Source organism: Plasmodium vinckei, assembly GCF_900681995.1.
Source record: "Plasmodium vinckei vinckei genome assembly, chromosome: PVVCY_11".
In the NCBI taxonomy this organism is placed as follows: Eukaryota; Apicomplexa; class Aconoidasida; order Haemosporida; family Plasmodiidae; genus Plasmodium; species Plasmodium vinckei.
In genome coordinates this window covers 1389284-1403518 of record NC_051303.1, presented here as the reverse complement: position 1 = coordinate 1403518, position 14235 = coordinate 1389284, and the positions used below count along the sequence as shown (strand labels likewise).

The following is a 14235-nucleotide window of genomic DNA, read 5'->3' as shown; positions in this document are numbered from 1 at the left end:
TTTATTGTAAATATTGTTTGTGGCAACAAATTCCACAAGACAATTTTGTTTTAATTATTTTTTATGTTTAATATGAAAGATATATTTTTACACTGTAATAATTTTTAATGTCTTTATCGCTGAAAAATATCAAATTTGCATAGTAATATTAATAAAACGAAAAAAAAAACAAATAATAATAACACTAGGTGGCTCAACATAAAAAATACTTGTTAAAATTAAGTTCATATATAAATGTACATATTAAATAAACATTTTTTTAATTAAATAAATATAAAGCCCATGTTTCCAATCACCAGCATATATGTTATTCATTCATATTACACGCATGTGGCTGATTTAATATTTTGTTTTATCATATTTCTGATGTATTTATATTATTTATACCTACATATTATAATGTATGCCTAAATTTTTCAATTGTGTTATTTAAGCACACACAACAATTTCTAATATACATATAAAATAGATATAAATAATATATACCATAAAATGCATTTCCATGAAAAAAACATATATAAAAATTATATTTTTACAAAATTTTACACAAAAAATTAATTATTATTGTCTTCAATATATGGTTATTCTTTGTTTCTATACTCAGGAGGTATCCAATCAATAGGATTGATATCTGCATTTCTATATCTAGCTGCTCTTCTAGCTTCAAGATATTGTGAAAAAGCATGATGATCAATTTCTCCACCATAATAATGCCAATAAAAATGCTTGTAATATTCCTCAGGATCTATAGTAACTTCTAGAGGCTCAAATTTTTGCAAATACATAGTAAATGCAAATATTGGTAAAACAGTTGCTACTAATGAGCCAACTAAAAGAAACAAAAATTGAAATTGACCCCATCCCGCTTTAAATAATTGCATATATGTAAAATGCTTCTTATAATCTTTATTATTATAATAAGTAACTAATTCATCTAGTGTCATGGAATGAATAGATGGGCCACTCCAATTCCCATGCTGATATCCTGTTTCCTTTTTTGTTCGTGTTTTAAACATATCGATCCATGGGTAGTCATGAACTTTCCTTGGATCTAAGCCATTATAAATTCTTGGGGCCTTTCCCGCATGCGGGACTTTAAACATTTCAGATGTTGGGTAATATGATTGTAATGTTGCATTTGTGAACAAATATTTTATTTTACTTCGTGATATCGCCATCGTATTTATAACATATTTACATATATAATATTATTGCTCCCTGATTTTAATTATCGTGAAAATATTTTTTGCTTTTTTAAAACATTTGAAAATAATATATATATGACTTTTTTTAGCTAGTCTGCATATTTTCAAATATTTTTATATACAATTTTATTCTTTTATATGGCATTTATTACTAAATAAATCATAATTATATATTTATTTTAATTTTCCGTTACTTGTTTCATATTTTATCATTTTTTTTTACACACAATATTATTTATCGAAATAAAAATATATTAGCAAAAAAAAAAATATATATTTTTTTTATGCATATATTATATCAGTTATAGGAATAAAATTTTACACTTAATTAAATTAACAAAAAATATAATAATAAAATAAATCAGCGATTATACATGCTAAATATTCAAAGGGTAAAATATTACGTAATTATGATATTTTGATTTTAATATTTTGGTGTTTGTTGCGCTTTTACTTTGTTCTTATTATTTTTACTCTGTGTTTTACTTTTTTTATTATAGTATTATGTTTATTTTACGGCAACAAATTTTTTAGTGTTCCTTTTTTTTCTTTATATTCCCCCTATTACATATACAATTTTTTGTCCGTATTATATATAATATATTTACAATAATAAAATATTATTACTGCTAATCCTGTATAATTTTCCTTTGTAATAAAATAAAAGATACAAATGCACCCATAATTCTGAAAAGGAACAATTATTTTAGCTAATAAAAATGTATTATAATATATAATAAACACAGTAAAATATGGCTACGATTTAATAAAAAATGAGAGTTACAACACACACCACGTTACACTACTGAGCCATTTAAAAGACGTTTATCTTTTCATCTTAATCTAATATTTTATATTGTTTTTTATTTGAAAACTTATTAAATGGGAGGTATTTCAACATGTTCACACGTATTTATTTATTATATATTTAAAGGAATATTTGCAAAGGTAGTTGGTATTATTTAAAAGAAAAAAACAGAGGGGAAACAAATAATTATATTCTTGTACATTTATTGTAAAATAAATGAACTGTCAACAATAGGGTATTTAAATGCCCAGTTGCATTCATCTTTTAGTATTATTAAAATTATGCATACTTATATTATTACTTTTGCATGTTCCTATATTTAATCATAATTATCACTTGTATGCTTATTGAGTCACATCATTATTATGTATTCATGAGACAATATAGGCGACTTTAAATTAAATGAACAACATTTATAAGCAGATACACCAATATGCACATTGTATTATATTAATAAGCCAAGGAACATGTGCCATATGTGATTGCCTTTTTCTTTAATTCAAATGCAAATAAAAAAAACATACTATCATTTTTCAAATTGATGAGAAAAATGAAAAAAAGCTCTGCAGTTTTTTAATAAAGTCATACATCACAATTAATTCGGTCTTAAGAATACACACATGTATATATAAGAAATATATATTTATATAATTACCACGATCTTAGTTTTCAAATCATATTTTATTCTTTCTTTTGTTAAATAATGATGTGGTAAGTTCTATATGTGAATACCCATATGTAGTAACATGTACTTTTTTAATTCACACCTAGTTGTGGTTCATATTTTTCTAAAACAACGACAATGGATAAAAGGAAGAATCCATGAATATAGAAACGAGAAGGTTAATCGTATGTATATAGTCATTTGTTTATTTAATTTTTTTAAGAACTTTATGTTATGCTTCAAGGTGATTGTTTTACAAATATAAGAAGCTAAACAAAATGGAAAAGGGATTTTATAAAAATATTCTCTTAGCTTTTTGGCGATTTAGTGAAAATGTGTTTTATTTCTTATTTTTCAAAAAATATAAATAAATACATAAAAGCACTACAATATAATCGAGTAATACCTTTTATATATTATCCTAAAACAATTAAGCACATTTATAAACACATGCACATATTTATACACAAATCTGAAAAATAAAATAAATATAGTGTTATTAACATGGAAAATACATTATATATATTACAATCTATTAATTTTTTTTATATGCATCTGAAATAGCTTATACTAAAATAACATTGAGAGGAGAAAACAGAAAAAATATAAACACTAATAATAGGATAAGCATAATAAGTACACTACAATTATTCGTAAATATGACGTGCACATAGCATCTATGCATGCTATAAATGAAAATTTCACTAGGCTTTTTAACAATAATATTTACGCAAAAATAAATAAAAAGCAATTATAATATTGAAAGCACATTGCTTTCGTCGTTATTTTTCTCGTATTTTTCTCTCATTCTTTCTCTTTTACGGCATTTTTTTATTCAAAATTTTAATAGGTGTTCTAATATTTTTTGAATGGACTTAAAATATACACATAGCTATGTTTCCTCAGTGAAATCGTTAATGATAGTGAAGTGCGTAAAGCATACAAGGTATAAAATAAGTTCACATTATAAAAAATATATATTATTTAGTTACACATTAACATTTTTATACTACAAGAAATTAATTTAAAAAAAATCGTTTTTTTTCGTTCCCATGGCGATTATGTGATAATTGAGTCCTATTTTATTCTTGCACATATGCTTTCTTTTTATTTTATTTATTTTACGTCAAAAAATCATATAACTTAAATAAATTCATTCATAATAACACGTTAACCTTTTAAAAAAACTTATTACAATATTAAAAGGAACATAATAAAATTATTTTACACCCTAATAAATTAGTATAATATTATATTTAAATAATAAGTAAATAAAATATAATACGAGTTAAAATAAGAGAAAACATACTATTAAAAAATAATTCAATAAATAAAAAGTGTAAACATAAATATATGAAGGGTGTGTTATCGTTAATATAGGTACATATATGATCATAAGTATATATAATAAATATACATATTTAATAAAATAAAATTATCGTTAATATTAAAGCTATAGCAGCATTAAATCTACAATAAGCAAAAATGTTGGAGGCAAAATTAAATAACGCATCTATTTTAAAAAAATTATTCGAATGTATCAAGGATTTAGTGAATGATGCAAATATTGATGCCGATGAAAATGGATTAAAATTACAAGCATTAGATGGAAACCATGTATCTTTAGTTAGTTTGCATTTAGTGGATTCTGGCTTTTCTCACTACAGATGTGATCGTGAGAGAGTTTTAGGTGTCAATATTGCTTCACTAAATAAAGTTTTCAAATTATGTGGTATTAACGAATCTGTAGTTATTTCCAGCAAAGATGATGAAGACAATCTTAATTTTGTATTTGAAAATAATAAAGAAGATAAAGTAACTAACTTTTCATTAAAATTAATGTCCATTGAACTTGATTCATTAAACATTCCAGATTGTGATGAAGGGTTTGATGCAGAAGTTGAATTAAGCAGTAGAGAACTAACTAACATTTTTAGGAACTTATCAGAGTTTTCAGATACAGTATTTATTGAAATCGATTCAAATAGCATTAAATTTACGACAAAGGGTTTAGTAGGAGATGCAGAAGTTGCATTAAAGCCAAGAGAATCAACAAGTGAAGATGACGTTGGTGTTACAATTAAATCCAAAAAAAAAATTAAACAATCTTTTGCTATAAAATACTTAAACTTATTTTCCAAATCTTCTATCCTATCTGATGTAGTTATCTTAGGCTTAAGTGATAGCCGACCAATTGAATTTAAATATGAAATAAAAGATACATCTCCAGATTCCGATGCTTTAAAAGTTGGATTCATTAAATTTTTCTTAGCACCTAAAATGGATGATGATATGGACAATAAAGACTAAACTTAGGGATTCCTATATGGCTCTTATTTTTAGCGAATATCATTATTATAATGTACACATATTTTTCCTCTCATTTTTTTGAGTAATTTCATTAAAAAGATAAATTAATGACTTATGTATATATGTACAATACATTATTTACTATATATGAGTGTTTACTAAAAGTATCTTTTTAGCGTGCCTCAAAACAATGCCATACATACATATATTTATGGATGTATATCAAATGTAACGAAATTTTCATTTTCATTGATAACACTTTAAGCTTTTAAAAAAAAATCATCGTCAATTTTTTAATTGCAATTATGCCATCAAAACCATAGGTCAAACTTTGAGCATGTGCTATACATATAAGTGTTCTTTCTTTTAGTGAGGTTAAATAATTGAATAAATGATAAGAGGGTTCTTACACTATTTTTAAAACGGTGTTTCACTTGCTTGTAAAAGCGGAAAAATACAATAGGAAAAAAAAATAAATAAGCACATATATAAAAATAACTACATTACTCAAGCAATATAGGTACATATTGAATTTAAAAAAATTCAATTATAATCATGCTTTATAAATGCTTGTGATGATTCAAAAGAAAAAATACACAAACATATATGTACATATGGACGTTATTGATATGAGGGATAATTTTCTCCCTTGAACGCATGCGTGTATAAATATTATTTTCCATACGATTAATAGTTGTAACTAGCAGCATCTCGCCAAAGAATTAATAGGTCGGCGAAGGCATCTCTTTCTTTGTTTGATTTTGTTTTTATTGGCAACTCTAGGCCCTCTGGAAAATCTTCAGTAGGGGGCCCATAAACACATAATACTACTTTTGAATTAACTTTTCTAGGCTCATATTTATTAGCTGCTTTTAACAAAGGATGTACTAATCCTTTGGATATATTTTTAATACGCACTACTGATATTTTAAATATACGATCTGCATTCTCTCCTATTGTCCATTCTAAGGTTCCTAGATCTTGGCTAGCTTTCCATTTGAACAATGTTCTTTTCTCACTTTTATGGTATATTTTATATTGGCCACCTGTTCTCAAAGTTTCTTTAATATTTTGAGGTAAATCATGCACACCATTAACATATGGGTCTTTATCAAATTCTGATAAACTAAAATCAAAAGTTAATAAAGTATCTTTAAATGTATCTAAAGGATCCCCATCTGAACTCATTGCTTCTAATGTTTTTTCAACGCTTTGTACAATTTGCTTAATTTCTTTTTTATTTTGCATTTTAGATAGAGATGTTTTAAACGATTTTACAATATCCCTTGTAATTGTCATATCGTATATTTCTGCTGAATTTATCGCAATGTTATCTATACATATAGACAGCAATTGCATAATTATTGGATCACCACCAAAATTATTTAAATTGTTTTTAGCCAGAGTATCAAAACCAGATGCTGTCATAGAAATAATACCTAATCTATGATATGCAAAATAAGCTAATAAACCAAGAGCTACTTTCTGTAATCTCAATTGCTTTTGATGATTTTCATCATTTGAGCATGTTAAAACAGATTGCAATATTGCATCTATCATTTCTTTATCCATACTTATATTATACCATCCACCTAATCTAGCATTAAATAATTCTTCGTCTTCTTCAGAATATTCATTAACTACACCTTCGACATTTTTTGTATAATATAATACACATAATAATATACGTAATGCTTCTAAAATTACAATTGATTTTTTAACAGATTTAGTTATCAAATTTGCTATAGTAGGTATACCACCGCAATTACAAAATTCATATGCTAACTCTTCTGATTGTATTAAACGTCGTGTGCACCTTAATGATGATACTACTAATTCTGTTACTTCAAAGTCTTCTGTTTCAGCTTCTATACAACTAATTAATATACTAAATGCATCAGCTTTAATTAATAATGGTAAACTTGATTCTATTTTGCATTGATTACTTAATAAATGAATAGCTAGTGTTAATAAACTAATATCATAATCATATAATTGTATTGCATTAATTGTTGTTTCTATACCATAATTGTCTGCAAATAATTTTGCATTGTCACTAAGTCGACATAAAGAACATAGTATATCTAATAAGAAAAATATGACCTTTGTGTTTTCTCTATTTTGTTTTAATACGTTTAATACAGGTATTAATGTAACTCCGAATTTTCTCATATTTATTTCTTCATTTTCCATAACTAAATTAGATAATGTTCGTAAACCTGTTTCTAATTCTGCATCGGGAAATGATTCATTTAATTTGTTAAGCCATGATTGATAAGAAACTTCTATTTGTGTATCTAAAAATTGCTTTATATTTGCAGTATATAAAGATAAATTGGATATCGCTTTAAATATACTTTCAATGCATCTAACAGCATTCTTATTATCACTACCATCGTAGTTTCTTAGGCATTCTACTAATTCGCCTGGTGCGCCATTACCACCATATGTCTTCTTCATTTCTTCATTTCGAAATAATATATTACAAAGTAAAACAGATGCACCATTTACTACATCGAAATTCGATCTATATTCTTTTAGGATTCTAACATTAATATCTGGGCCTTTTAAAGAAGAAAATATACTGCTATTTTCTTTATGATCAATACACATATTAGCTAATGCTAAACAACAATTTGTTATAGTCGGTTCCATACCTTCTACATTTATATATCTTAATAATAAAGAAACGCATGCATGGATACCCTTTAATTCTCCAATTTGTGTTTTTATTTCTTTAACTATAGCTAAACTTCCAATTAAAAACAAGACATCTGGATATAATATTTTGTCCGTTTCTAAACTATTTATAATATTAATTAATCGAACTAATATATTTGCATCTAATAATGTTTGAACATGGGAATCTGAAACTACTTTTCTCATAGCACGGAAAACATGACGTAGTAATGAAACGGAATAATAACCCTGATCATATTGATTCCATATTTCAATTAAATGACGAACGGCATTAGTATGGTCATATACATTTCGATTATGGGCAGTTCTGTCAATTAATAATACACGATTTATTAAGAATTCTTCTTTATCTTCTTTTCCTAATGTATTATTTGCAGTCAAATCTCCAACAGATTTACTTATTATATTAGCATAATCTTTTACATCAGTAATCAATCGTTTTAGACCTATAGGATCTTTTGTAAAGGCACATAAAGAGCGGCATACATAATGTTTTGTATGCTCCTCGGGTTGTTTAACAAGAGAATGGAATGCACTAGTATGAAATTCTTTTTTAATTAATTCTTGAATATTGTCGGAACTTTCACATAATAATTCTATTGCCATATAACCATATGAATTATCTATTCCTCTTTCTGTAGTATGTGATATGTTATCCTTGTTATATATTCTTAATTTGCCTAAAAGAAAATTCATGTCATCGTCTATTGAAGGTTCGTCAAGAACACTTATTGACATTTCTTTATTTTTATATTCTGTAAATATATCAAATACATCTTTACATGTTTTCTCTTTTGGTTTGTCATCCTCTATAGCATTACGTATATTAGCTATTCTTAATTTTGTATTATTCACATATTCATCACCGAGTTCTCCTTTTTTCTTTTCAACTGTTTCTTCTAATTCACTTAATACTTTATACAATTCATTGTTTGTAGATATTTGCCTTCCAATGCCTTCAGTTTGTAATATTCTTTCTAGCATTTGTAAAAATGAATCTGAAATTTTTTTATTATTCAATATATCTTGATGATCATTTTTTAAAACTGATGGTAATAATGATACTAATAATTTAGAAGCTGTAAATGCGTCGCATGCAGATATTTCAGTTATTGCTTCTAAAATTGCTACTTTCACCTCATCATTTTGTTCATATTCCATTAACTTTTCTAAATTATTTATCGCTTCTAATTTGTTTGCTTGTCGAACATGCGCAAATAATCCAGTAGATGCAGCATCTTTTAATAAGTTAGCATACGCCTTTATGATGTTTGTTCTATCTTGTTCGGGATAATTAGATAAATGCTCTTCAGATATTAAGGTACTAATTTTTTTTAATGCATCCGATGCTATTTTTTCATCTAATAAATTAGCTAATACCATTTTGTCTGTTAATTTTATAAACTCTAATGCTCTATCTTTACTTGATCCAACATTTACTAATAACTCACACGATTCAACTATACGAGGAATATTCATATCGCTAATATATTCAGATGTATTTGCTGTGTCTGCTAATGCTCCCATTAATCTAGTACCAGCTATAAATACAGCATCATTTGACTTATTAATATTCATAATAGATAATGTCTGGTCTACTATATTTCCTTTGGAACCATTCCATTTTTTATGCAGCAATTTAGAGCCTTCTTCGTCAGAAGCTATTTGCTCTAATAATTCAAAAACACTTTGTACAACAGATGGCTTGTTTTTATTGTCTTCTAATAATTCATAAGTATTAACTAATACTGGGGACAAATTATCTGCTATCAATTGTTTTGTATAAGGGTTAATATAGCACCCTGCTAATACCGAATAAATAGGTGCTACTATTTTATCATGTTTTAATCCCACTTTATTAGTAATCATATCTGTATATTGATTTAGTATTCCGGCAGATGCAACGGCCCAGGCACCTAATTGATCTTCAAACTCATACTTTACACGATCTACTAATCTTTTATTAACTAATGCAATATTTGTTTGTAATGAAACATTTTCTAAATTCGAAGCCAAATATGTATTTAATTGCTGCAATGTAGCTTCTGTATATTGTAACGCATCTGCAGGATTTTCTAATGGAGCTCTTAAAAATAATTCTAATTTTCCAGTCAAGTTATCAATTTTTTGAACTGCATCAGGATCACTATCTTTAACGCCTAATATTAATTTCATTAATTTCTTTACTTGCTCATCTGCACCCATATATGAAAACAGTGTACCACCCAATTTAGATATTTCTTCATTTTTGCCATGTATCATAGTAACATCAGAAATTGTATCAATAGCACCTAATTCTTTAAATTGAGGCTTATCATGACTACTGCATAATTTAACTAATACTGACATTATTTCTTTGGCAGTTGATTCATCATTTTTATTCTTTCCTAAGCTTTCTATTAATATTTTCATAGCCGAATATTTATCGATTTTCATCTTTTCTTCAATAGTAACGTGATCTGCTATAGTTGCTAAGCATTTTGAGCTGTTTTGGATTATTGGTAAGTCCATTTGATATTCTCCCATTATTTTAAATAAGTTATCAACAATTGGGGTTTTTTTAGATATGTCTATAGTGATTTCGTCTTTTTCTGTTTTTAATAACTCATATAAAGCTTTTATTGCATTCATTCTAGAATCCTTATTTTTTTCGGAATTTCCAATTAAATTTACAATTACAGAAATAAGCTTGTCGTATTCAGGATGTGTAATCAGTTGCTTTATACGTTTGTCATTTGTACACATGCAAGCTAAACAACTAAATGTACTTTTTATTACAGCATCAGACTCTGAAAAATGATTTATTCCATAACACAGTTTTTCTATTAATCCTAATTCAATTGCTACGTCAACATTTACTATATCATGCTTTAATAATAAACTTAAAGATTCTAAAATATTCGCAACTGCTTCTTCTGTATATTCATCCCCGGGAATTTTTAAAAGATTATATAATTGTACTAAAGATGAAGCCATATTATTTTTTGTTAAATGAACAAGCCCAATTCTCGATTGAGATATATTAGTGCACATATGAGCAAGCTCTGATATAGTAGCATCAAATAAACTCCTACCAGAAATACTATAATCTTTTGCATTATCATTTTTATAAACATCTGGGTTGTTTTTTAACCATTCAACAATATTATTAAGGGTTGGCCCTATATTACAACGTGCAGATATTTTACTTGATTCAGCCGTTAATAATAATTCATTTAATGCAGCTAAATTTGCGTGTAATTGTGAAAGATTATTTCCTTGTATGCATTTGTTACACAATTTTATTAACTCTTCTATTTCTCGTGTTAATGTGTCTAATGGCATTAAAACAGCTAATAATGGTGCACATGTTGTTTTTAATTTCATGTTTTTTACATGTGTTCTTAGTGCATTTTGTAATGGGACTAATGTATTAGCTTTTTTTATGGCATCTAGTGAGTCACTATTAATCTTTAGCATATTTGCTAAAACACTAAAACCAATTATTTGTACATCAACATACATAGGAACTTTATGAATATACGTAACAATTTGTTTTACATACCCTTTATTAACTAAAACTTCGGCACATATCATGTTACTACTTAATAATATGTTATTTATAGCTGATAATAAATTTGTTTGAGTTAAACGAGATTCAGAATATTTCTTCATCATTTTAAATATGCTTTCTAAACTTGATTCAACAATTTCTACAGTGCTAATTTTGTTTACTTCTGTTAAATAATTTATGCATTCAGCAGATGTGATCAAAATATTATCATCTGGTCCTTCTCCTTCTGCTAATCTTTTTACTTGTGCAATACACATTAATTCAACTATTGATGCTATAACTTCATGTACCTTATTTAATACATTTAGCTTTAGTATCTTTATTGTTTTTAAAGCAGCTTTAATTAATTTTGTTTGTTCATTAAATTTGGGTGATTCGATCCATGTCTTCATACCGTTATATATAGAAGAATCGGCTCCTTTAGATTCCAACATTAATTTCAATGATTGTATTCTCGACAAACCTGAAATAGCAGCTAATGTTTTATAAGCACAATCTGGATTCGATTGAGCTAAATTTATAATTGATTCAAGATTAGAAATATGTCTTTGGCAATCACTTTCAGTAGCTAAATTTTCCATAATTTTTGTACCTTCTTGAATTATAACTTCTTTATTTTCATTTTCTAGCATAACTGTTAAAACAGAATCGACGATTTGCGGATTCCTTAAATAAGTTAAAGCATCAGAAGCTGTTAACATTTTATTTAATAATTTCAAACCAATTTCGGATATAGAGCTATCAATACTAACTGCGGATAAACCATTAGCTATGCCAATTATACCACCATACTGATTAATTGGTTCTATTTTTTTTATATAATCAGATAATCTGAAATAAACACTGAATACATTAGAAAGATAATCAATGTCTGTTAAATGATATTGAATGCATGTTGATAAGATCTCAATTACTTGATTATTTACCATTTGTTCATGAAATTCATTAATCATAGATGCGGCTGCAATACAAGACATACTTGATTTTGCTAAATCTATTGATTCAACGGAGGCATATAAAATAGGAAGTAAAGATGCAAACAATAAATAATTATTTATTTCATTAGCATAATTTGATCGGGATACAAATGGAATTAATGCAATGCTAATAGCACTAACGCAATCTACATCATTTGGAAAATATGACAATGCAGTACAAAGCGTAGCAATTCCTCCATAATCATATACGACTCCAGCATGTGAAGGGTTATTTGATATTCTTCCTAACATTCTTGATGCCCCAGATACTAATCTTCCAATTTTCTCAGGATTACTTTCATATTGTTGTAATCCACTATTTATTAATTCTATAAGTACAGGTATACCTCCTGATTGAACAATTTTATCTGTTATAGAGGAGATATATGAAAGAGAACTCAATAATTCTAATGCTGAATCATGCTCTTTAGATCCTTGTTTTTCTTTTTTTAATACATTTAAACAATTAGTTAATTGTTCTGGGCCAACAGCTAATTTCATAGTATCACTCCCCTTTGAAACAACTCTGGGAAATGATTTAAATTTATCTAAAATTACAACGGATTTCTCAATTATTGTTGGAACCACGTATCCATTTGACGATAAATTTTTAATTACATCAAAAGAGCCTTCAATTATTTCTGCGGTTTCATCATTTATATTTTGAATAGATAAACAATGATCTATTAATTTATGGTGAGCATTTTCATCACTTAAAGCCTTCGAACCAGAAGGTGACTTAGATACAACGCATAAAGCAGATACAATTGCGCTTCCAAGCTTTGCATTATATGTATCTGATGTAAGCACATTTAATAAAGCAATGGAAAGCTCTCCGTCAGTCGGGATACTTATACCCTTCATATTTTGAATAAATAACATACAATTCTTTATCGTGTCCTGATCCTTTGGAATTGTTTTAATAATTTCTGTTATAGCATTTATTCCACCATCGTTCAATAATTTGTTTAATGCGTCATTATCTTTTTCGGAGCAACAATAGTCAGACATAGCAAACAATACTCTACTTGAGCAATAAAGGATATCATCATCATCCTTATAATTGGTCACTGCCTTATTTATTGAAGGTATTGCACCTCTATTTAACGCATCATATGCGTTTTCTTTATAAGCCTTGGAAGTAGGATTGCAAAAATCAGATAATGACCTTAAACCAAACATTAACATACGTTTGAAGTTTTGGTGCTGCACTATAGAAGAAACAGCTGTGCTGACCCCAGGGTCGCACCCAATTCTCACTAAAAATGGAAAAGAATATATAAACAAAATTTATCATATTTTCTAATATATTTCTATATGCAAATTAAAGTTTTTTTCTATCTTTATTATATAAATGCAACATTAATACAATAAGTAAATTCATATATTTATATAGGCGTCTTTATTATCGATATATACTACTAATTCAATCATAACAAAAATGTGCACATATATATATGAAATCTTATTTCAAACTAAATCGTTTTTTTCAGGATAAATATAAGATATTATATGGAAAGTATTATACATATAAATTAATTACATTCACTTTTGTGATTTTTACCTTGAATTCTTGGCATTTCCTTAGATATAATATAATAACGAACAGTTTGTAAATATTGTTATAAATGTGTGTATAAATATTATATATATTTATATAAGGAAAGCAACTATCTATAGTGACTTTTGTAGGTATCCCTAGTTGCCAAATGAAAATGTGTGTTTCGGCACGGGCTTTTTTTTTGTTTGATTTTTGCTAGTTCTTGAGTGTAAATATAGGAAAAACTATTTTAATCAATAAGAGTCATTCTTTAAGAAAATTAGCAATTTGTTATTATAATTTTAATTTTATTTATCATATAACACATTAATTGCGTTTCATTAAATTACGCAGCATTAAAGCTGAAAAATTAATTAAATACGAAAAAAGAAATAGATATGATCTTTAATTAACCTTTTTTTTGGTGATAATTTTAAAAAAATATTCTTAAAAGGTAAATATGAAAAAGAATAAAATA

At 26.7% G+C, this 14235-nt stretch overlaps 3 protein-coding genes across 3 annotated transcripts; 1 reads left to right on the top strand and 2 right to left on the bottom strand.

Moving 5' to 3' along the window:
* Nucleotides 1-581: 581 nt before the first annotated feature.
* PVVCY_1103910 (conserved Plasmodium protein, unknown function) lies at nt 582-1178 on the bottom strand (the record flags this gene model as incomplete). The annotated part of the gene is made up of 1 exon (XM_008625988.1): nt 582-1178. One exon carries the CDS (start codon nt 1176-1178, stop codon nt 582-584), a length of 597 nt encoding a protein of 198 aa, XP_008624210.1.
* Nucleotides 1179-4162: 2984 nt separating this feature from the next.
* On the top strand, nt 4163-4987 carry PVVCY_1103900 (proliferating cell nuclear antigen 1, putative; the record flags this gene model as incomplete). The annotated part of the gene is made up of 1 exon (XM_008625989.1): nt 4163-4987. The coding sequence occupies one exon, from the start codon at nt 4163-4165 to the stop codon at nt 4985-4987; it is 825 nt and encodes a 274-aa protein (XP_008624211.1).
* Nucleotides 4988-5674: 687 nt separating this feature from the next.
* On the bottom strand, nt 5675-13797 carry PVVCY_1103890 (conserved Plasmodium protein, unknown function; the record flags this gene model as incomplete). Its single annotated transcript, XM_037634559.1, has 2 exons — nt 5675-13476; nt 13761-13797. 2 exons carry the CDS (start codon nt 13795-13797, stop codon nt 5675-5677), a joined length of 7839 nt encoding a protein of 2612 aa, XP_037490647.1.
* Nucleotides 13798-14235: the final 438 nt, after the last annotated feature.